The sequence below is a fragment of the Scyliorhinus torazame genome, chromosome 4 (assembly GCF_047496885.1).
Source record: "Scyliorhinus torazame isolate Kashiwa2021f chromosome 4, sScyTor2.1, whole genome shotgun sequence".
Classification (NCBI taxonomy): Eukaryota; Metazoa; Chordata; class Chondrichthyes; order Carcharhiniformes; family Scyliorhinidae; genus Scyliorhinus; species Scyliorhinus torazame.
In genome coordinates this window covers 109,807,383-109,831,968 of record NC_092710.1, presented here as the reverse complement: position 1 = coordinate 109,831,968, position 24,586 = coordinate 109,807,383, and the positions used below count along the sequence as shown (strand labels likewise).

Genomic DNA, 24,586 nt, shown 5'->3' with positions numbered 1-24,586 from the left:
CATTCAATTTTCTTTGAAGAAATCGATGAACGGCTGCCATCTCTGGTCGAACCCCTGTATTGATCCTCTCGAGGCGAACTTGATTTTCTCCAGACTGAGAAACCCTGCCATATCGCTGACCCACACTCCTGACTTCGGGGGCTCCGAGTCCCTCCATCCCAGCAAAATCCGTCTCCGGGCCACCAGGGAGAAGGCAGCCAGGAAATCGGCCTCCCTCCCCCCCTTGGCCCCCGGATCATCCGATACCCCAAATATTGCCAGTTCTGGACTCTGAGTTACCCTCTCTTCCGGGACTTCTGACATAACGTCCGCAAATCCCTGCCAGAATCCCCTCAACTTCAGACATGCCCAGAACATATGTACGTGGTTAGCCGGGCTACCCCCACACCACCCACATCTGTCCTCCACCTCGTCAAAGAACCTGCTCATCCGAGCTACCATCATGTGGGCCCTACGGACCACTTTGAACTGGACCAGGCTAAGTCTGGCACAGGACGAGGATGAATTGACTCTCTTCAAGGCTTTTTCCCACTTTTCCACTTCCAGCTCTCTTCCCAGCTCCTCTTTCCACTTCCGCTTCACCTCCCTGATCAGGGCCCCCCACTCCATCAACTCCTTGTATATCTCTGAAATCCTCCCCTCTCCAACACCAGTTTTTGACATCACCTTATCCTGTAGTCCCCTCAGGGAGAGGCGAGGAAAGCTTGGAACCTGCCTCCGGACAAAATCCCATACCTGCAGGTACCAGAATCTGTTCCCACCCGGCAACTCAAACTCCTCCTCCACCCCTCCCCCCGCCCCACCACTTTCAGCTCACCCCCACTTCGCTCCAGTGAACCAGCCTTACCAGCTAGCCTAACAGGTTGCACCATGGCGCCTAGGATTCTACCGGCTGCTGGATCTTCAACACCCCCCCCTCCCCCCCTCACCACCAACAACTCTTTTTTTTTAAACAATATATTTTTATTCTCCATTTTCACATTTTCTTCAATATTTACACCCCACCCACAAACAGTAAACGGTAACGAATACAATGTCAATCCCCTTATCAACAACAACGATCCCACCAACCCCCAAACAACGGCCCACAGGACAATAAAAGCATCAAATAAAACAAACGCTCCCAAGGTGGACAAAAAAGGAAAAAAGAAAAAGGAATCAGGAATCGCCTATGGTCACCATTGACATATACAGTCCACCCCCCCAACCCCCTAATATTCAATGCCATCCAATCCCTGAAAGAGTACAGTGAATGACACCCATGAATTGTAGACCCCCCACCCCCCCAGACTCCTCCCCTCCAATTCCTCTTGTAAACTCCTCTCCCCAACCTCGGTTCCTTCCCCCAACTTTTCACCCTGGCTAGACTCACCGGAACCTGTTCTACCAGGCTCCGATGGCCGCAGCCCCGTCCCCCACCTCACTCCCGTTCACTGGCCGGCTTATACCGGCCAGCGTGGAGGCCCCCGCCCGGGTCTCCTTCCCCTTGCCCGGTCCCAGGAAAACCAAGAAATCCCCTTTCGCACACAACCCCAACATACACACCCAAGCCCCGAAGAACCATCATTGCAAATGAAAGTCCCAACTCTTCCTTTGTCCAAATATATACAGCGTCGACTCATTTAGTACATACACCAACACACAGTGAAAAATAAAGTTATATGAGGCTACATCGGTACACAACCATTTTTCAATACTGCCACAGTCCTTCTGGCTTCGCAAACTCCTCCGCTGCTTCCGCCGTCCCAAAATAAAAGTCCTTGGATTCGTAGGTCACCCTCAACTTAGCTGGATACACAATGCCGCACTGCACCTTACTGATGTACAGTGCCTTCTTCACCCGGCTGAAGGCAGCCCGCCTCCTCGCCAGCTCCACCGTAAAGTCCTGGTATATGCTTATACCAGCTCCAGCCCACTGCACCACCCGCTTCTGCTTTGCCCTGCACAGGACTTTCTCCTTCACACTATACCTACGGAAACACAGAATTACTACTCTTGGCGGCTCACTCGGCAAATCGCCTTTGGTACAGGCCTCCATGACCGATGAGCCCAATCCAGCTCATATCGTGAGGGATCGTCCCCCTCCCCCAATAGCTTTGCCAACATCGTGGCAAAATACTCCGTCGGCCTCGGGCCTTCCACCCCTTCGGGCAGACACACAATCCTCAGATTCTGTCGCCTGGATCCGTTTTCCAGGTCCTCCATTTTGGCTCACAGACCCTTGTTGGTCTCTATCACCCTCCGCAGCTCCTTCCCCATCGAGGTGAGTTGATCACTGTGCTGCGATAATGCCTCTTCCACTTCCTTCAGTGTCTCACCTTGCTCCCGCACCTCTGCCGCTGTGCTGGATTCCGCCGCCCTCACCGGGGCAATCGCCTCCTCCACCAGCACTTTCAATACCACCCCCATCTTCTTCTTCCATGTGTTTTGTGAACTGTTTTTCAAGTTCCACAGCCATCACCTTGGTCATTTTTTCTGCTGTGAGCGATGCGGCCTCTCCTGGTGCTCCAGCCTCCACTTTTCTTACAGTTCCTGCGCTGACTTTTTCACTCCCCGGCGGACTTTCATTAACCCCCTTTTTCACGGCCGTTTTTCTCCCAAACTTGGACATTTCTCCTCCCTGTGCCTTCTTACAGAATTTTCAGCCTCCGTTGCCCTCTGGATCGAGCGTTAAAACTCCGAAATGCCTATTCACCCCCCAACTCAACATAAGTTTTCAAATAGCACCAAGCACAGAAAGGAAACACACCATCCACTTAAGGTCTAGGCTCAACGGCCCACCCCTCCTCCTGTACAACATCATATCAATCCCATCACCTTCAAACAGACCCCCAAACAATGGAAGTGAAAACAAACAGGATAAATGGAAAGACAGAAAAAAGTATGCATGCAAAAACTCAGACAGATGTCTTTCCTTCCGAGAACATCTCAATTTGAGAACTTTTCTTCACCCCCCTCCATTTTTTTCTTTTTTTACAAACACACAAAAAAAGGAAGAAACTGTACCTTGGTACATACAATAAAAGGTCAAAGTTAGATAACTCAGAGAAATCCTTCTCTTCCCGGTCATCGCAACTCAAGTTACAGTGCACCACAGAACTTTGTGATTTAAATCGCTACCGACCAGTGTGGTAGTATGCATTAGGGGTCATGTGGGACTGTGAAGCCGTGATGTCATTGGCTGACAGATCCCGGGTCCTGGTTGGCTGTTGACCTCTAGCTCCGCCCTGAAGGCGGAGTATAAGAACCAGGAGTTCTCCCCCGCAGGCAGTCTGTTACTGAACTGCGGGGAACGAGTCACGCTTAATAAAGCCTCATCGACTTCATCTCTATTCGTCTCTCGTGAGTCTTTGTGCGCTACAAGTTATTAAGCGTGCTTAAAGGACTATGGAGCTCAGGATCATCCCGGAATGCCTGAGGATCAGCCCCCACGCAGTGAACTCAGCAGCAGTTTTCAAACACTGGCAGACTTGTTTCGAGGCCTACCTCAGAACGGCCCCCGGCCGGGTCACAGAAGACCAGAAACTACAGGTCCTGCACTCGAGGGTAAGCCCGGAAATTTTCCCTCTCATCGAAGACGCAGAGGATTTCCAGAAGGCGTTCGCAGCACTAAAGAGCATCTATGTTCGCCCAGTGAACCAGATCTACGCACGCTACCAACTCGCAACGAGACGGCAAAGTCCCGGAGAATCGATAGATGAATTCTACGCCGCGCTGCTAATTTTGGGACGGGCCTGCAGCTGCCCGCCGGTAAACGCGATTGAACACACGGACATGTTAATGCGCGATGCTTTTGTGGCAGGTATGAACTCTCCCCAAATCCGCCAAAGACTTTTAGAAAAAGAGTCGTTAGGACTCTGAGGCACGGGCCCTTGCAGCCTCCCTGGATGTGGCCGCGCGAAACGCCCGCGCCTACGGCCCCGACCGCGCGGCAGCCCCTTGGGCTCCGTGGATCCCCGTCGCGACAAACACCCGCACCCGCCCCCCCACCCCCACCCCACAGGCTTGCGCGGTTCAGACGCCAAGTCGTCCTGGGGGAGCCCGTTGCTATTTCTGCGGCCAGGCGAAACAACCCCGGCAGCGCTGCCCGGCCCGCGCAGCGATTTGTAAGAGCTGCGGGAAAAAGGGACATTTCGCGGCTGTGTGCCGGTCCCGGGAGGTCGCCGCTGTCCCCGGAGAACAAGGAGTCCTGCGCGTTTCTAACGCTCCCCAACCCCCCCCAGCGCCCCATTTACGACCCGCAGGCGCAAACAGTTTGGGTCCCGGCCACCACGAGGGTAGGAGGGGCGCCGCCATCTTGGGACCCCCCCAGACCTGTGCGATGCATGGGGGCGGCCATTTAGTTCACACCCATCACCATCTTGGACGGCAACAACGGACCCCAGTGTCGACGGCCCCACGGGGTTAGAGGAAGACGCTCAAGCACTACGATCACGTCTGGCCTCAATGACGCTGGACCAAGCACGGCCCCGGACCCTCCAGACGACGACAACAACGGTGCTGATAAACGGGCACGAGACACCATGCCTGATCGACTCCGGGAGCACAGAAAGCTTCATCCACCCCGACACGGTAAGACGCTGTTTTTTGACCATCCGTCCCAGTGCGCAAAAGATTTCCCTAGCTGCAGGATCCCACTCCGTACAGATTAAAGGCTTCTGCATAGTGACCCTAACGGTGCAAGGGAGGGAGTTTAAAAACTACAGGCTCTACGTCCTTCCCCAACTCTGCGCGCCCACATTACTGGGATTAGACTTCCAGTGCAATCTGCAGAGCCTAACCTTCCAATTCGGCGGCCCAATACTCCCACTCACTATCTGCGGCCTCGCAACCCTCAAGGTTGAGCCCCCATCCTTGTTTGCAAACCTCACCCCGGATTGCAAACCCGTCGCCACTAGGAGCAGACGGTACAGCGCCCAGGACCGGACATTCATTCGGTCCGAAGTCCAGCGGCTACTGAAGGAAGGCATAATCCAGGCCAGCAATAGTTCCTGGAGAGCACAGGTGGTAGTAGTAAAGACAGGGGAGAAACAAAGGATGGTCATAGATTATAGCCAGACCATCAACAGGTACACAACTAGATGCGTACCCTCTCCCCCGCATACCGACACGGTCAATCGGATTGCCCAATATAAAGGTCTTCTCCACCGTGGACCTCAAGTCCGCCTACCATCAGCTCCCCATCCGCCCAAGTGACCGCAAATACACAGCCTTCGAGGCAGACGGGCGATTATACCACTTCCTAAGGGTCCCATTTGGCGTCACAAACGGGGTCTCGGTCTTCCAACGAGAGATGGACCAAATGGTTGATCAACAGGGGTTGCGGGCCACGTTCCCGTAGCTCGACAACGTAACCATCTGCGGCCACGATCAGCAGGACCACGACGCCAACCTCCAAAAATTCCTCCAGACCGCTAAAGCCTTGAACCTCACATACAACGAGGACAAGTGCGTTTTTAGCACAAACCGGCTAGCCATCTTGGGATATGTAGTGCGCAATGGGATAATAGGCCCCGACCCCGAACGCATGCGCCCCCTCATGGAATTCCCCCTCCCTCACTGCTCAAAAGCCCTAAAACGCTGCCTGGGGTTCTTTTCATATTACGCCCAGTGGGTCCCCCAGTACGCAGACAAGGCCCGCCCCCTAATACAGACCACGACCTTCCCTCTGTCGACAGAGGCTTGCCAGGCCTTCAGCCGCATCAAAGCGGATATCGCAAAGGCCACGATGCGCGCCATCGACGAGTCCCTCCCCTTCCAGGTCGAGAGCGACGCCTCCGATGTAGCTCTAGCGGCCACCCTTAACCAAGCGGGCAGGCCCGTGGCCTTTTTCTCCCGAACCCTCCACGCTTCAGAAATCCGCCACTCCTCAGTGGAAAAGGAAGCCCAAGCCATAGTGGAAGCTGTGCGACATTGGAGGCATTACCTGGCCGGCAGGAGATTCACTCTCCTCACGGACCAACGGTCGGTAGCCTTCATGTTCGATAATGCACAGCGGGGCAAAATTAAAAACGACAAGATCTTAAGGTGGAGGATCGAGCTCTCCACCTTCAACTATGAGATCCTGTACCGTCCCGGAAAGCTGAACGAGCCGTCCGATGCCCTATCCCGCGGCACATGTGCCAACGCACAAATTAACCGCCTCCAAACCCTCCACGAGGACCTCTGCCACCCGGGGGTCTCGGTTCTACCACTTTATAAAGTCCCGCAACCTCCCCTACTCTGTGGAGGAGGTCCTACAGTCACAAGGAACTGCCACATCTGCGCAGAGTGCAAACCGCACTTTTTCAGGCCGGATGGTGCGCACCTGATCAAGGCTTCCCGTCCCTTTGAACGCCTTAGTCTGGATTTCAAAGGGCCCCTCCCCTCCACCGACCGCAACACATACTTCCTGAATGTGGTGGACGAGTACTCCCGTTTCCCCTTCGCCATCCCCTGCCCTGACATGACAGCGGCCACAGTCAATTAAGCCCTTAACACCATATTCACACTGTTTGGTTGCCCCGCATACGTCCACAGCGACAGGGGGTCCTCCTTCATGAGTGACGAGCTGCGCCAGTTCCTGCTCAGCAACGGTATAGCCTCAAGCAGGACGACCAGCTACAACCCCCGGGGGAACGGGCAAGTAGAGAGGGAGAACGGCACGGTCTGGAAGACCGTCCTACTGGCCCTACGGTCCAGGGACCTCCCAGTTTCACGGTGGCAGGAGGTCCTCCCGGACGCTCTCCACTCCATCCGGTCGCTACTGTGTACTAGCACTAAACCAAACGCCTCATGAGCGCCTCCTCGTCTTCCCCAGGAAGTCCTCCTCTGGGACGTCGCTGCCGACCTGGCTGGCGGTCCCAGGACCCATCTTGCTCCGAAAACATGTGCGGGCGCACAAGTCGGACCCGTTGGTCGAGAGGGTTCACCTCCTCCACACGAACCCGCAGTACGCTTACGTGGAGTACCCAGACGGCCGACAGGACACGGTCTCCCTACGAGATCTGGCGCCCGCCGGCAACACGCACCCCCCCCCCCCCCCGACACCAATCACCCCCTCCCTGCCACCGTCGCACCCCGCGACCGCCCCCTTCCCGGGAGGATCGGTCCTCCTCCCAGGCCCGACCAGAAGTGAAGCTGAAGCAGAAACCGTAAGGCTCCCGGAGACGACAACACTGGAACAAGCACCACCACCGGGGCCGAGGCGATCGACAAGGACGACCAGACCGCCCGACCGACTCGTGGCATCGATGTAACACTAGAATGTTGTGGACTTTAACAAGAACTTTTTTTCTTTTTCCCCCTTACGACTACTGTAAATAGTTCAAAACACAAAAAAAACCCTGTACATACTGTGATGACATGCAAAAGTTTTCCTCCCAGGACCAGCCTTGTAAACCCCTACCACCATGCGAAGCACCACCCCGCCGGGTTCATTTTTAACAAGGGGTGAATGAGGTAGTATGCATTAGGGGTCACGTGGGACTGTGAAGCCGTGATGTCATTGGCTGACAAATCCCGGGTCCTGGTTGGCTGTTGACCTCTAGCTCCGCCCTGAAGGCGGAGTATAAGAACCAGGAGTTCTCCCCCGCAGGCAGTCTGTTACTGAACTGCGGGGAACGAGTCACGCTTAATAAAGCCTCATCGACTTCTTCTCTATTCGTCTCTCGTGAGTCTTTGTGCGCTGCAACCAGTTTTTTCTTTTTTTAAGTTCTTATGGGTCCCCCAGGTTGTTGTCTTTCATAAAGAACGCCACTTCTTCTGACGAGCCAAACTATAGTTCTCGGTCCTCGTAGGTTACCCAAAGACGGGCCAGGTAGAGCAGTCCAAATTTTATTCCGTTCGCATAGAGGGCCGCTTTAACTTTATTAAAACTCGCCCTCCTCTTCGCAAGTTCTGTTTCCAAGTCTTGGTAAACCCGGATCTCGGCTTCTTCCCATACGGACCTTTTCATCTCCCTAGCACATTTCATGATGCGTTCTTTGTCCAGGAATCGATACAGCCTCACCACCATCGCCCTCGGGGGCTCACGACCCTGGGCTTTGCACATAAGTGCCCTGTGTGTCCGGTCCACCTCCAACGGCCTGCCGAACGGCTCTGCCCCCATCGTTTTCTCAAACACCTTCACAACATATGCACCGGCATCTGATCCCTCCTTTCTCTCTGGCAGGCGGACGATCCGAATGTTCTGCCTGCAGGAACTATTCTCCAGGTCTTCCACCTTTTCCAGTTGCCGCTTTTGCCAATCCTGTAAAATGCCAATTTGCAGTGCCAGTGGGCTGCTCCTGTAGCTTTTGGATCGACTGTCCCTGGGCCATCACGGTCACCTCCACCCGGTCGACAGCCTCCTAATCGAGGCTACCACCTTGTGTCCTCCGCACACTCCTTACGGTGTCGGTTGAACTTCCCATCCAGGTATGTAACCAACCGATCCATCGACCATTGAGCCGGCGGAGCCGAACCTCGCTTCTCTGCCATTGCAGCCACCAAGCTCAGATCCTCACTTCCAACCAGCTTTAAATTCCTTTTTTGCGATTACTTTTTGAGCGTAGTTCCATAGGATAGGGGTCGCCTTCTCCTCCTCCTCTCACTTTTATTAGAAAAAATTTCTGCGAAAATCCAGCTTAAAAGCCGTTAAAAAAAAACACCGAGAGTGGGAGTTGCTAAATGTGCGACTGTTCACAGCATAGTCGCCACCGTAAGTCCAGATCGCACATTTAAATTCCTACTCCCTGGTGCTGATATTCCAACCCAGGAGTGCAAGCTGATTGGATCTGTCCTACACTGTGAGAGCCGTGTCTCCGGCTCCTGTTTCCAATTAACAAAATTCCACTTTGGGTGTGTGGGGAGTTGGATTTGCCCAAAAGGAGGGGTTTCAACCTTTCTGCTTCCACCTCTCCCTCTTCCGTGTTCGAAAAATTCCACAAAGCCCCTGTGCCACAAATATTTTTATAGCTACTATGCAAATGGGGGGGGGAAGCAGACATGGTCTAGATGAGTGACAAAGAAGTCCATGTACCTCTTGTACTTGTTGTTAAAATGAGAGTGGGCTCAGGGGACAGCAGTGTGATGGAGTCAATGGTTTATCGTCCCAAGTATAATGTAGTAGCAATGATGGGAATGTGGGTCAAAAATGGTGAGGACTGGGTGCTTAAAAAAACAAGGATATAAAGTGTTCAAAGAAAATCGAAATTTAAAAAAAAGCTGAGGTGGCAGTACTGACAGGGAAGACATTGTAGTGTTGGAAAGAGAAGGCAAGAACAGAATCCATTTGATTAGAGTTGAAAAACAAAAAGGATAAGATCACACTACAAGGGGTAATCTATAGGCTTCCAAATAGTGAGACTGACATAGAGGAACAAATGTTCAGGGAATCACAGAGATGTGTGAGAACTATAGAGCGATGATGTTGGGGAGTTTAATTAACCAAATATCGATTGGGATCATGTCAAATTAAAGGGTAAACTGTGAACTGTGTTCAGGAGAACGTCCTTGGTCAGTCTCGACCCAACTAGAAGAGTAGCATTGCTGGATCTGGTACTGGAACATGAGGTGGGCCAAGAGAATCAACTATCTGTGGATAAGAGTGATCATTGCACCATAAGGTTTTTTAAAATTCTTTCATGGGATATGGGCATCACTGGAAAGGCCAGTATTTGATACTCATCCCTAACTGCCCTTGAACTGAATGGTTTGCTAGGCCATTTCACATGGCAGTTAAGAGTCAACCACTGGATCCAGAGTCACATATCGGCCAGGTAAAGATGGAAATTTCCTTCTTTAAATGGGCATTAGTGAACCAGATGGATTTTTATGACAAATCGATGTTAGTTTCATGGATAGTTTCACCTTTACGGAGACTAGTTTTCAATTCCAGACTTATTCATTGAATTTAAATTCAAACAGCCACCATCTCGCCAGTTTAAACGAACAATGTAGAAGAGCAAAGAATAATCTAAAATGCAACGGCCGCTTGATTGGCAACTCTTTCACAAACATTCACTCCCTCCACCACCGACACACAGTAACAGCAGTGTGTACCATCTCCAAGGTACACTGCAGGAACTCATTGAGGCTCCTTCGGAAGCACCTTCCAAACCTACAACCACTACCATCTAGAGGATACAAGCAGCAGATACATGGGAACTCCACCACCTGGAAGTTTCCCCTCCTGACTTGGAAATATATCGCTGTTCCTTCCTCCCTAACAGCACTGTGGGTGTACCTACACCACAGGGACTGCAGCGGTTCAAGAAGTCAGCTCACTACCACCTTCTCAAGGGCAATTAAGCCAGTGAGGCCCACATTCCATAAGAAATGAATCTTTTAAGAACTGGAAGAAGGCGAATTTCAATGCAATGGGAAGAAATCTAGCCAGGGTAAAATGGAATACAGGATGATCTTTAAGGAAGAGATGTTTCAGGTCCAGGCTAGGTACATTCCAACAAGGGTGAAAGATAAGAGAACGAAAAACAGGCTTCTTGGATGAGGAGAGAGATAAGGGAATTAAAACAAAAAAAAGAGTAGGAAGCATATCAAGTGAAATCTTCAAGAGAGAACAAGGTCAAATACAATAGGTGAGAGGGAAGATGAAGAGGAAAGGAAGCCTGGCAGGGAGAGAATATGGGAATAGAATGGCAGTTCATGGTCAGGGAACCCCAAATTCTTTTACTGACATGTAAATGGATAGTAAGGGTGGGTCCTGTTAGGAACAAGGCGGGTGCTATGTGCTTAGGGATATAGGGCAAGGTGAGAATACTTAATGAGTTATTTGTATCGGTGTTTACTAAAAGGTATCTGACAAAATATCGGTACAGGTTGAGATGGTGTAAGCAACGGATGGTAAGTGTATTTAACTGTGTAACAGCTACATTATGTTGGAGTTGGGTTGCTGCTGCTACTATTGCTCCTTTTGGCTGACCTGGGCCTGCCCTTCCTCTCTCTCTGCTGAGTCCTCTTCTGCCTTCACCCACCCTAGAATGTGCAGGCTTCATTGAGTCTTCCAACTCAAGTGGACATGGCTCAACCTGGCCAAGGACGTTCTCTGTGAGCTTGTTCTCATTGGGCTGCTAGAGACTCTGGCAGATCTACCCCCAAGAGGCCACAAACCCCCAGCTGAGAACCCTTGCCTATAGTTTTAGAGCCCTATCTCCAACTTCTACCCACAAAACTAGCAAGGTTAGCAAGACTCCACTTTGAGGATGTGGACACGTTAGATTTTCCCTACTTTGTTTCTTTTTGTATTCCTTGATAGGATGAGGCCCCTGATGGCTGGGCCAGCATTTATTGGCTTTGAGAAAGCGCGAGTGAACTGCCTTCTTGGAAACCTGCAGTTCATGTGGTGTAGACACATCTATAGTGCTATTAAGGAGTTTTTGACCCAGCAACAGTGAAGGAATTGTGATAGATTTCCAAGTCAGGATAGGGAGTGGCTTGGAGGGGAACTTGCAGGTGGTGGTGTTCCCATGCATATGTTGCCCTTGTCCTTGCAGTTGTTAAGAGATCGGTTTTCAAGGGATGTCAAGGGAGCCTTGGTAAGTTGCTGCAGTGCATCTTGTATACGGTACACACTGCTGCCACTGTGCATCGATCGTGGAGGGAGTAAATGTTTAAGGTGGTGGATGGGATCCCAATTTAGCAGCTGCTTTATCCTAGTCTCTTAAAATTCGGTTTAATGTAAGTGAATACTACAAACCTATTTCCTCTTGTCAAATGTTTAACTATATAATGAATTCAAATTAAAAATCCCTACCTTGTAACATCGATACTTGTAAAGGAGGACAAGAATTATAGTCATTACGACAATGACACTGATCATTATTAATGTGTTCAGGATGGAGTTGAGGAGACGTCGTCCAACAGAGTCTGTATCCTCGGTAAATGGGGTGTAAATTCTGTGGAGGAGAAAGTGGGAACAGAATAAATGAGAGTTTAATTCAACCCCAACAATTACAACTGGTGTCAGGTTTCCCCAGCAGCAACATCAACAACAATTTGCATTGATAAAGCACCTTTAATATGGCAAAATATGTTAAAGCGCTTCACAGGAGCGTTCCAAACAAAATATGGCGAACTATACATAAGGTGATATTAGGATAGGTCACTAGAATCATGGTGAAGAGTAGATTTTCAGCAGCATTGTAAGAGGGGCAGAGAGATTTAGGGCAGGAATTCCAAAGCTTAGGGTCCAGCCAGCAGTAATAGAACATAGAATTTACAGTGCAGAAGGAGGCCATTTGGCCCATTGTATCTGCACAAGCCCTTGGAAAGAGCACCCCACCGAAGCCCCTCACCTCCACTCTATCCCCATAACCCAGTAACTACACCTAACCATTTTGGACACTAAGGGCAATTTATCATGGCTAATCCACCTAACCTGCACATCTTTGTACTGTGGGAGGAAACCGGAGCACCCAGAGGAAACCCACGTAGACACGGGGAGAATGTGCAGACTACGCGCAGACAGTGACCCAAGCCGGGAATCGAACCTGGGACCCTGGCGCTGTGAAGCAACCGTGCTAACCACTGTGCTACCCCAACAGTGGATATACCTGCAGATTTGTGGAGGTTTATTTCTGTTAAAAGCTATATACATAAATGTTGCTGTTGTAATAAAGGATCTAAACTAGGAAACCTTTTGATATCTAATAACAACATCAGATTAATCAGCTGACCGTTAATGGGGACTTCTTCTGGGTGCCCATGTAATAGTAACTTCATTGCAGTGTTAATGTAAGTCTACTTGTGACAATAATAAAGATGATTATAGTGAACAATCTCCTTACCCATGGCACTCTTGGGGAGTTTCTTGTACCAAGCACGATGAGTTGCCCATTACAGATTCTGAAACAGGGACTATCTTTTCAGAGTCTTGACATTTTGTGGAACTCAACACTCGCAGAAGATTATCTGGGCTTACTGGATTGCGAGAAACTAAAACTGGTGCTGTTGCTGAGAAGGTTCAGACTCTGAGAACCCCATTCATCTCGGAGGAAAGATTCCATTTGAAACAAGTAGCTTTAAATGCCCTGGGCTCTGTTTCTTCCAAACTCCATCTGCCCTACCAGGGCCTGAGACCCTGTTCTGGGGTCACCAAGGCCAGAAAGTCTTCTGTTTTTTCCACTGGTCAAGTTGCAATTCCAACCTTCAACTGAAGCTGGAGTAAGTGGACTAGATTCATGTGCAGAGACTAATTATTAATAATTCTTGCAGCTCCCTCTCATATCAGGCACCTGAAGACAATGAATTATTTGGATAACAGATTTCCAAACTCACAAGGATTACGCTGGCTTGACCTATGCCGAGATCTTCAGAGGAAACTGCAGCCTGGGTAACACTTACAAATCTTTATAATAAGCCTTTCACTAATATGGAGTCTGTATGATCAGATGGAGGAACTGGGAATTTTCAATCACTGTTGACTAGGGAAATGGTCTTCCTTTTCTAATAAATTATTATTTTTTAAAAAAAATTTAGAGAACCCAATTATTTTTTTTCCAATTTAGCGTGGCCAATCTTTGGGTTCTGGGGGTGAAACCCACGCAGACACGGGGAGAATGTGCAAACTCCACATGGAAAGTGACCCAGGGCCGGGATTCGAACCCGGGTCCTCAGCGCTGTAGTTTCTAATAAATTCTTAATGATTACATTGGCTTGCCCCAGTGTCAATAAACAAGAACTTGTATTAAACTTGTTTAGACCCACACTTGGAGCACTGTGCTCAGTTCTGGTTTCCATATTATAAAAAAAAGGACATAGATGCAGAAGATGCAAAAGGGAAAAAACAATCAAGATACCAGAACTGATGGGTTATACATATCAGGAAGGATTGACACGGATTCTCTAGAAAGGAGAAGACTGAGGAGTGACCTAATGGAGGTCTTTAGGATCATGAGAAGATGTTTCACTTTTGGTGAATCAAAAACTTAGGGTCTAAAATATTGTTTTTTCAAAATAATTTTTATTAAAGGTTTTCAGAAAATAATCAATAACAAAATGAGAAAGAAAAAAGAACCCAACGGGGTTAAGTACAAAACACAATCTAGAAGAGCAACCCCCCCAAACCCCTCCCCCCCCCGTACATAAATAATAAATTAACATTAACACCCCGACTTAACACAACAGGTATCTACACCCCCTCAAACCCTCCAGTGTAAATAACATAAACAAAAATAAAGTAACCCACCCCCCCACCCGCCCCCCCCGAGCTGCTGCTGCCATTGACCAATGTCTATCGTTCTGCCAGAAAGTCTAAGAACGGTTGCCACCGCCTAAAGAACCCTTGTACCGACCCTCTCGAGGCGAATTTCACCCTCTGCAATTTAATGAACCCTGCCATATCGCTGATCCAGGATTCCACGCTTGGGGGCATCGCATCTTTCTTTTTTTTTTTTATAAATGTTTTATTGAAAATTTTTTCCCAAACAACAATTTTTCCCCTCTTACAAAGCAAACGCAACAATAACAATACAGAAATTTTAAACAATACACAAGTAACAAAACCCCTTTATCTTTGACCTAAACTAAACCCCCCCCCCCCCCCTCCCCCTGGGTTGCTGCTGCTGGTCATCTGTCTTCCCTCTAACGTTCCCCTAGGTAGTCGAGAAATGGCTGCCACCGCCTGGTGAACCCTTGAGCCGATCCTCTCAGGGCAAACTTTATCTGCTCCAGTTTAATGAACCCCGCCATATCATTTACCCAGGCCTCCAGTCCGGGGGGTTTCGCCTCCTTCCACATGAGTAGGATCCTGCGCCGGGCTACTAGGGACGCAAAGGCCACAACGTCGGCCTCTTTCGCCTCCTGCACTCCCGGCTCTTCCGCAACTCCAAATAGAGCTAACCCCCAGCCTGGTTTGACCCGGGCCTTCACCACCCGCGAAATCACTCCCGTCACTCCCTTCCAATACCCTTCCAGTGCCGGGCATGCCCAAAACATATGTGCGTGGTTTGCCGGGCTCCCGCCACACCTCCCACATTTGTCCTCCACTCCAAAGAACCTGCTCAATCTTGCTCCCGTTATGTGTGCTCTATGTAGCACCTTAAATTGAATCAGGCTAAGCCTGGCGCATGAGGAAGAGGAATTTACCCTGCTTAGGGCATCAGCCCACATACCCTCCTCTATCTCCTCCCCTAGTTCTTCTTCCCACTTTCCTTTTAGTTCGCCCACCGACTCCTCCCCCTCTTCCCTCATCTCTCGGTAAATCTCTGACACCTTGCCCTCTCCGACCCACACCCCTGAAAGGACCCTGTCCTGTATCCCCTGTGTCGGGAGCAACGGAAATTCCCTCACCTGTTGTCTAGTAAATGCCCTCACCTGCATATATCTCAAGAAATTTCCCCGGGGCAACTTATACTTTTCCTCCAATGCTCCCAAGCTCGCAAAAGTCCCATCTATAAATAAATCTCCCACCCTCCTAATTCCCAACTGGAACCAGCTCTGAAATCCTCCATCCATTCTTCCTGGGGCGAACCTATGGTTGTTCCTGATTGGGGACCCCACCAGGGCTCCCCGCACCCCTCTCTGTCGCCTCCACTGTCCCCAGATATTCAATGTTGCCGCCACCACCGGGTTCGTGGTAAACTTTTTAGGTGAGATCGGTAGCGGCGCCGTCACCAGCGCCTCTAAACTCGTCCCTTTACAGGACTTTCTCTCCAGTCTTTCCCACGCCGCTCCCTCACCCTCCATCATCCATTTACGTATCATTGCCACATTGGCGGCCCAATAGTAATCGCCCAAGTTCGGTAGTGCCAATCCTCCTCTGTCCCTACTACGCTGAAGGAACCCCCTCCTTACTCTCGGAACTTTCCCTGCCCACACGAAGCTCGTGATGCTCCTGTCTATTTTATTAAAAAAGGTCTTAGTGATTAGTATAGGGAGACATTGAAATACAAATAAGAACCTCGGGATGACCATCATCTTAATTGCTTGCACCCTGCCCGCCAGCGATAGAGGCTGCATGTCCCACCTCTTGAAGTCCTCCTCCATTTGTTCTACCAACCGTGTCAGATTAAGTCTGTGCAAGGTTCCCCAGCTCCTAGCGATCTGAATCCCCAGGTATCGGAAGTTTCTTTCCACTTTCCTTAGAGGCAAGCCTTCTATCTCTCTACTCTGGTCCCCTGGATGGATCACAAATAATTCACTCTTCCCCATGTTTAGCCTATACCCCGAGAAATCCCCGAACCCCCTCAAAATTCGCATAACCTCTATCATTCCCCCCGCTGGGTCCGACACGTATAACAATAGGTCATCCGCATATAACGAGACTCGGTGTTCTTCTCCCCCTCTAATCACCCCTCTCCATTTCCTGGAGTCTCTCAACGCCATGGCCAGAGGTTCAATTGCCAACGCGAACAACAATGGAGACAGCGGGCATCCCTGTCTTGTTCCCCTATATAGTCGGAAATACTCCGATCTATGTCGACCTGTAACTACGCTTGCCGTTGGAGCGCCATAAAGAAGTCTAACCCAGCTAATAAACCCGTTCCCAAACCTCCTTAACACTTCCCATAAATACTCCCACTCCACCCTATCAAATGCCTTCTCTGCGTCCATTGCCGCCACTATCTCTGCCTCCCCCTCCACTGGGGGCATCATTATCACCCCTAATAGTCGTCGCACGTTAACATTCAGTTGTCTCCCTTTTACGAACCCTGTCTGGTCTTCGTGCACCACCCCCGGGACACAGTCCTCTATCCTCGATGCCAGTACCTTTGCCAACAATTTGGCGTCCACGTTCAACAATGAAATGGGTCTATAGGACCCGCACTGCAACGGATCTTTATCCCTCTTCAAAATTAACGATATCGTCGCCTCCGACATCGTCGGGGGTAGAGTCCCACCTTTCCTGGCCTCATTGAACGTCCTCACCATCAACGGGGCCAACAAGTCCACATATTTTCTGTAATACTCCACCGGGAACCCGTCTGGTCCTGGGGTCTTCCCTGCTTGCATGCTTCCCAGTCCCTTAATAACCTCGTCCACCCCAATCGGTGCCCCCAGGCCTACCACCCCCCGCTCCTCCACTTTCGGGAACCTCAATTGGTCCAGGAACTGCCGCATCCCCTCCTCTCCCTCTGGGGGTTGAGACCTATACAGTTCCTCATAGAAGGTCTTGAACACCTCATTTATCTTTCCTGCCCTTCGCACCGTGTCTCCCCTTTCGTCTCTAATTCCTCCTATCTCCCTCGCTGCTGCCCTCTTTCGCAATTGATGAGCCAACAGGCGACTCGCCTTTTCCCCATATTCATACCTCCTCCCCTGTGCCTTCCTCCACAGTACCTCCGCCTTTCTGGTGGTCAGAAGGTCAAATTCCGTCTGGAGTCGTCTCCTCTCCCTGTACAATTCCTCCTCCGGGGTCTCTGCAAATTCCCTATCCACCCTTAAAATCTCCCCCAGTAATCTTTCCCTTTCCTTGGCCTCTGTTTTCCTTTTGTGGGCCCCAATGGAGATCAGCTCTCCTCTGACCACCGCTTTTAGTGCTTCCCATACCACTCCCACAGGGACCTCGCCGTCGTCATTGACCTCCAGGTATCTCTCAATACACTCCCGCACTCTTGCACACACTCCCTCATCCGCCATCAGTCCCACATCTAATCGCCAGAGTGTTCTCTGCTCCCTTTCCTCTCCTAATTCCAGGTCCACCCAATGTGGGGCATGATCCGAAACCGCTATGGCTGAGTACTCAGCTTCTTCCACCCTAGAGATCAACGACCTTCCCAAAACAAAAAAATCTATCCGGGAGTACACTTTATGGACATGGGAGAAGAAGGAAAACTCCCTAGCCCTAGGTCTAAGAAATCGCCATGGATCCACTCCCCCATTTGGTCCATAAACCCCTTAAGTACCTTGGCCGCTGCCGGCCTTCTTCCGGTCCTTGAGCTGGATCTATCTTGCCCCGGGTCCAGCACCGTATTAAAGTCCCCTCCTAAAATCAAGTTTCCTACCTCCAGGTCCGGTATACGCCCCAGCATCCGTCTCATAAATCCCGCATCGTCCCAGTTTGGGGCATACACGTTAACCAACACGACCTCCATTCCCTCCAGCCTGCCACTCACCATAACATATCTACCTCCGCTATCTGCTACGATGTTCTTTGCTTCAAATGTTACCTGTTTCCCCACCAAAATGGCCACCCCTCTATTCTTTGCGTCCAGTCCTGAGTGGAACACCTGTCCCACCCATCCTTTCCTTAGCCTAACTTGGTCCGCCACCTTTAGGTGCGTCTCTTGGAGCATAACCACGTCTGCCCTTAGTCCTTTCAAATGCGCGAGCACTCTGGCCCTTTTTATCGGTCCGTTCAGGCCTCTCACGTTCCACGTGATCAGCCTCAGTAGGGGGCTACCTGCCCCCCTCCCGTGTCGACTAGCCATTACCTTCTCTAGGCCAGTCCCATATCCCGCCTCCGCGCTCCCGCTCGCTCCCCCAGCGTCGCACACCATCCCCGCCCACCCACTCTTTAGCCATTTCTTTTTGGATTTCCGCAGCAGCAACCCAGTTGCCCCCCCCCCCTCCCCCCCTCCCCGCTAGATCTCTTTCTAGCATGATTGCTCCCCCCATATTACTTCCGTAAGTCAGCTGACTTCAACTGACCCCGGCTACTCCTGCTCACTCCTCGACCCCCCCCATGTGGGGAACTCCCATCCGCCTTGCGCCTGTCTTCCTGCCTTATTCTTTCTGGTGCGGGAACATCCCTTTACCTGACCCGCCTCTTATGGCGCAGCTCCCTTTCCCCTCCCCCTCCCCTTCCCCATTCTCCAACTATGTCCCGTCTTTCCCCCCTCACCGGCGCCCACATTTCCCCAATGTCTCCCCCCTTCCCTGTTTACTTCTCAATTAACTTCCACCGTAACATTAACAATAACATTTCCTGCAGCATCAGTCCCTCAGTTCCGATCCAATTTCTCTTCTTTGATGAAGGTCCATGCTTCCTCCGCCGTCTCGAAATAATGGTGTCTCTCCTGATACGTGACCCATAGTCTTGCCGGCTGCAGCATCCCGAACTTCACCTTCCTTTTATGCAACACCTCTTTGGCTCGGTTGAAGCTCGCCCTCCTTCTCGCCACCTCCGCACTCCAATCCTGGTATACCCGTACCACTGCATTCTCCCATCTGCTACTCCGCACCTTTTTAGCCCATCTCAGGACCTCTTCTCTATCCTTAAGGCGGTAAAATCGCACGATTATCACCCTGGGTGGTTCTCCCGCTTTTGGTCTTCTCGCCGGAATCCGATTTGCCCACTCCACCTCCAAGGGGCCCGTAGGGGCCTCAGCACCCATCAGTGAGCTCAGCATCGTACTTGCGTACGCTCCACAGTCCACTCCTTCCACACCCTCAGGGAGACCCAGTATCCGAAGGTTCTTCCTTCGCGCTCCATTTTCTAGGGCTTCGATCCTTTCAGTACACTTTTTATGAAGTGCCTCGTGCGTCTGTGTCTTAACCGCCAGGCCCAGGATCTCGTCCTCAATATCTGTCACCTTCTGCTCCACCACACGGAGCTCTGTCTCCTGGGTCTTTAATGTCTCCTTGAGCCCCTCAATTGCCTGTAGCAATGGGGTCAGCACCTCCCTCTTCAGCAGCTCCACGCACCGTCTCACAATTTCATGCTCAGGCCCCCATGTCGCCTGCGCTTTCTCCGCCGCCATCTTGTACTTCTCTCTTTCTGACCCTTTGGTCGACGATTCCTCGCGCTGCAGCCGCCGCCGCCGGTTTTTTCCTCCTTCGTTTGGGGGGGGACTCCCTTCTCACACGCCCCACACCGGGTTGCGTCGTCGAAAAATTCCCCGTTGGGGCTCTTAAAAGAGCCCAAAGGTCCGTCGGAGCTGGAGCCGCCGAAGCGTGCGGCTAGCTCATCCTCACCGCAACCGGAAGTCCCTTCAGTGGCCTTGATGAGGTCTTTTCACAGTTGTTCCCTCTGCTGCTAGAATTCACTTTTGATACAGGCCCTCAGGTCAGCTTGCAGCTTTAAGCTTGCCCTTCCCCCGCCTGCATGCTGGAAGAGGCCCTGTTTATCCTGCAGTTGCAGCCAAATCTTTTACTGTTTCTGCGTGTGTCTGGCAACCAAGAGACATACCCTTCCTGGGGGACACTGTCGGGGGAATATTGCAGCCTTCTTCCCACACCGGGAAATGTCAAACAAATGCCGTGGGGGCCCTGTAAAAGAGCCCAAAAGTCCGTTCCAAGCAGGAGCTGCCGAATATGCGACCTAGCTCTGCATAGCCGCACCCGGAAGTCGGGCATCGCATCTTTCCACTGAAGGAGAATCCTTTGCCAGGCTACCAGGGATGCAAAGGCCAGAATTTCGGCCTCTTTCGCCTCCTGCACTCCCGGCTCCTCTGCCACCCCAAATATTGCAAGCCCCCAGCCCGGTTTGACCCTGGATCCTACCACCCTCGACACCGTCATCGCTACGCCCTTCCAAAATTCCTCCAGCCTGGGCATGCCCAGAACATATGGGTGTGATTTGCTGGGCTCCCTGAGCACCTAACACACCTATCCTCACCCCCAAAGAACCGGCTCATCCTTGTCCCGGTCATGTGTGCCCTTTGCAGCACCTTACACTGTATGAGGCTGAGCCTCGCGCACGAAGAGGAAGAATTCACCCTCCCTAGGGCATCTGCCCACGTCCCCTCTTCGATCTCCTCTCCCAACTCCTCCTCCCACTTACCTTTCAACTCCACCACCGAGGCCTCCTCCTCCTCCTGCATCACCTGGTACGTTTCGAAGATCTTCTCCCCCCCCCCCCGAGAGCACCCTGTCCTGTACTGTGTGTGGCAGTAGCCATGGGAATTTCATCACCTGCCGTCAGGCAAACGCCCTTACCTGTAAGTACCTGAAGGTGTTCCCCGGGGGGGGAGCCCGTACTTCTCCTCCAGCTCACCCAAGCTCATGAACTTCCCGTCCACAAACAGGTCCCCCAACTTTCGTATCCCTGCCCTGTGCCATCCCGAAAACCCTCCACCTGTTCTTCCTGGGGCGAACCGGTGGTTCCCCCATAATGGGGTCCATGCCGAGGCCCCAATTTCCCCCCTATGCCGCCTCTACTGCCCCCAAATTTTGAGGGCCGCCACCACCACTGGGCTCGTGGTATACCTCCTTGGAGGGAGCAGCAGCGCCCCCAGATTCGTACCCACACAGGACGCCATCACCAGCCTCTTCCATGCAGCCCCCTCCATCACCCACTTGCGCACCATCGTCGCATTGGCGGCCCAGTAGTACCCACAGAGGTTGGGCAGCGCCAGCCCCCCCTATCTCTACTCCGCTTAGGGTCTAAAATATAAGATAGTGGTTAATAAATCCACTCATCTCACAGCGCTGAGGACCCGGGTTCGATCCTGGCCCACTGTCCATGTGAAGTTTGCACATTCTCCGTGTGTCTGCGTGGGTTTCACCTCCACATCCTAAAGATGTGCAGAGTAGGTGGATTGGCCACACTAAATTGCCCCTTAATTGGAAAAAGAAGAATTGGGTACTCTAAATTTTTTTTAAAATAAATCCACCCTGGAACTCAGTAGTAATGTCTTGTCAATTACATTATGAAGGTTTGTTAATATTAAAATATTATCACGGTCAAGAGAAACGAGGTGTGTCTCAATTGCCTTTGAGTACATAAGGGATAGCTGGGACACTGGGTTGAGTGGGAGGAGAGCTAGGAGTCTGAACAAGTCAATAAACTGTTACAATAAAGAAAATCTCTGTCTTGCATCCGATTAACATACAGGGGAATTAGTTTACCCAGAGTGGTGATAATTTGTAACTCAGCACCACAGGAATAGTTGAGATGATTCGCATAGGTGTATTCAGGGAAAGCTAGAGAAACACATGAGACTGTAAGAATTAAAAGGATACGCTACTAGATTTAAATGAAAAGCGTGTGAAGAGATTAGTGTAGATCATTAACACCAGCATGGAGCTGTTGGGCTGAGAGTGGCCTATTTCTTGGCTGTAAATTCAACAAACATGTGCAACATTTGCCAGGGGGTCCCTCAAATGAAGAATCACTTTGTGCGACACTTACAGCTGCCCGTCCTTCTCTGTGTAGAAGCTGACTGACTTGATCGTCACCACTACAACCGCCATACACAGTGTGACGGGCACAAAAAGCATGATGACGTGCTTTGCCCCGTACTTCAGGATTAGTTCCTCCTCTTCCTCCTCCTCGCCCTCTCCACCTCCATCTCTGCTTGCAGGCCCTCCCTCTGCACCAACTCTCCCCTCCACAGGATTTGCGGGCCGACGGGCTGCTGATCGGCGCTGTGCAGGCAAAACAATACGAGACATTATTAACAGCTATGTTAAACTTATAGAGAAACTTGCCGAGACCACACTTACAGAAGTGTACCCTGCACAGATCTGATTGTCACAGTACCAAAAAAACCAAAACTTATTCAGCCACTGAGGTAGCTGCAAAAATAAATTATAAAAAAGATACCAGAACTGACAGGTTAGACCCATAAGGAAAGATTGAACAGGCTGAGGCCCTTTCCTCTAGGAAGGAGATGCACGAGGTCACCTGATAGAAGTCTTTGAAATTATGAATGGGTTTGATAGGCTAGACGCAGAGAAGATGGGCTGAATTCTCCGCCATCGGGATGCTCCGTTTTGCCGGCAGCCCGGAGGTTTCCCGACAGAATGGGGCTGCCCCACAATGCGAAACCCCATTGACCAGCCGACGAAACGGAGCATCCCGACGGATGCACCAGAAATCTGGCGTGGTGGGACGGAGAAACCCGCCCAATATCTCCATTTGTGGGTAAAACCAATCGAGGGGCCATAAATATATGATAGTTATGTGGTAGGCTATATTAGGGGTATCGCGGTACCTAGGTGGGATGTACCTTACACTGTAGTATGAGTGGTAGAACCTGCCTGCTGGTTCTGCCCAGCAGGCGGAGCAGAAGAGTCTGTGTTTCACCCACAGCAGTCATTCTGTACCGGAGCTGCTGGGGTAACTACTTGTTCATTAAAGCCTTCAATTGGACTACAATCTCGCTTCAGTAGTGATTGATCGTGCATCAAGTTACTAATAAACCTAATAGGGAATTCAGGTTCACGCAGACAGTGATATGAATGTGGAACTCACTACCATAGGGAGAGTTTGTGGCAAATAACCAAGATCATTTCAGTGGAAGTTAGAAAAATACATAAGGGAGAAAAGGAATTGCTAATAAAGGTATGCTAAGAAGGGTGGCAGAAGTTACAAGGCAGAGAATTACAATAGCATGGACTAGTTAGCAATTCTTTGTAATGGGTGTAATTCTGTGTATTGTATGTAATTCTAAGAAATGTGTATAATTCTATGTAAATACACCCGTTCTGTTGGATCTTAACTTGCAGAAAGACTGGCAACAGCCCTCGAGTAGGTGGCTCGCTTTGACCGGTTGGCGTGCTTACCCGATTAGCTTGTACGTTGGTGGGGCTAGGCGCCCCATCCCTATCCTGGTAGGAGGGCGCTGTAGAGGCATTGGCTGACATCAGAGCCGTCCTCTCAGTGTACAGTTCGTCTTCACTGTCTGATGAAATCATGAACGAGCTTTCAGCGAGCACGAGTGGGCAATCTCACAGTTACGAGCTGGGTCTCTCTGAAAAACACCAAGGCAATGCGTGTGAACAGCTGGAGAACACTGCAGTCAAATATTACTCCAGCAGTAAGTTTTGTTCATGAATCTGTAGCTCCCCTTTAACCCTGGTACAGATTACTCCTCATCATTCTGTGGAAGGACCGGTTTGTAGTAATATAACAATGAGAGGATGGGTTCAGTAATGCACCTATGGGGAGCTGGCACTGGAAACCTGGCCACCGGGAGTCAGTGTCGGTAATAGAACTGCAGAGAGCCAGCATTGCCAATGTAGCCATAGGGGTGCCTGCATCACTAAGATAACATAACCGTGGTGGTAGCCAGTGTTACTAATGTACCCGAAGAGGCCAGCGTCATTAAGTAACTGAGGCAGCTGGGGTCTCTAGGGTAACCATGGGGAGCTGATGTCACCAATGTAACCAACAGCGGTTGGTGACGTCTGGATGTGTGTGTGGAGCTGACATCAGTGATGTAACCACAGGAAGCCAGGGTCACTAATGCTAGGAGATGGAAGTAGGCAGATTTGTTATTATAGTGGACGTTCAAGTTAACGTTCAATAGTTCGCCAAGGCTGGAGGCAATATGGCTGATGGTGAACAGTCCCCAGAGATAGGGTGTAGAGAGTGGTGTGGGTACAGATTGTGTGGCTAGGGCCTATAGATGATGGCTCTGATATTCCCAATGTTTAGCTGGAGGACGTTATGTTTCATCCATGAATGGTTATAGGAGAAGCACAAACATTTCAGTTTTATACAGGAATAAAAAAGGGACACAACATCAGAAATCAACCTTCACACAAATTACACCCCAAACACCCAAACCTCTCCGTCCCAAACCCTGACCCATTTTCCAACTATTTTTTTTAAAAAATAATTTAAAATGTTTATTCAAAGTTTTTCCAACAAAAATTTTCAACCAATTAAACCCCCCCCGTAACAGAAAAAAGAGAAAGAACATAACAAAACATAAACATATCAATCCAACATAATACAGAACTTGTACAATGGGTTCCTCCCGCCCATATTAACACT

General features: G+C 50.5%; 1 protein-coding gene across 1 annotated transcript in view; it reads right to left on the bottom strand.

The window, feature by feature from the left end:
* psen2 (presenilin 2) overlaps nucleotides 1-23,556 on the bottom strand; it is a 43,476-nt gene extending 19,920 nt beyond the window's left edge. The window contains exons 1-3 of the mRNA XM_072498473.1: nucleotides 23,371-23,556; nucleotides 21,995-22,230; nucleotides 11,735-11,876 (exon numbers count right to left, since the gene is read on the bottom strand). Of these exons, the coding sequence (XP_072354574.1) occupies nucleotides 11,735-11,876; nucleotides 21,995-22,230; nucleotides 23,371-23,502 (510 nt within the window). The 5' untranslated portion in view covers nucleotides 23,503-23,556. The remainder of the gene's footprint in view (nucleotides 1-11,734; nucleotides 11,877-21,994; nucleotides 22,231-23,370) is intronic.
* Nucleotides 23,557-24,586: the final 1,030 nt, after the last annotated feature.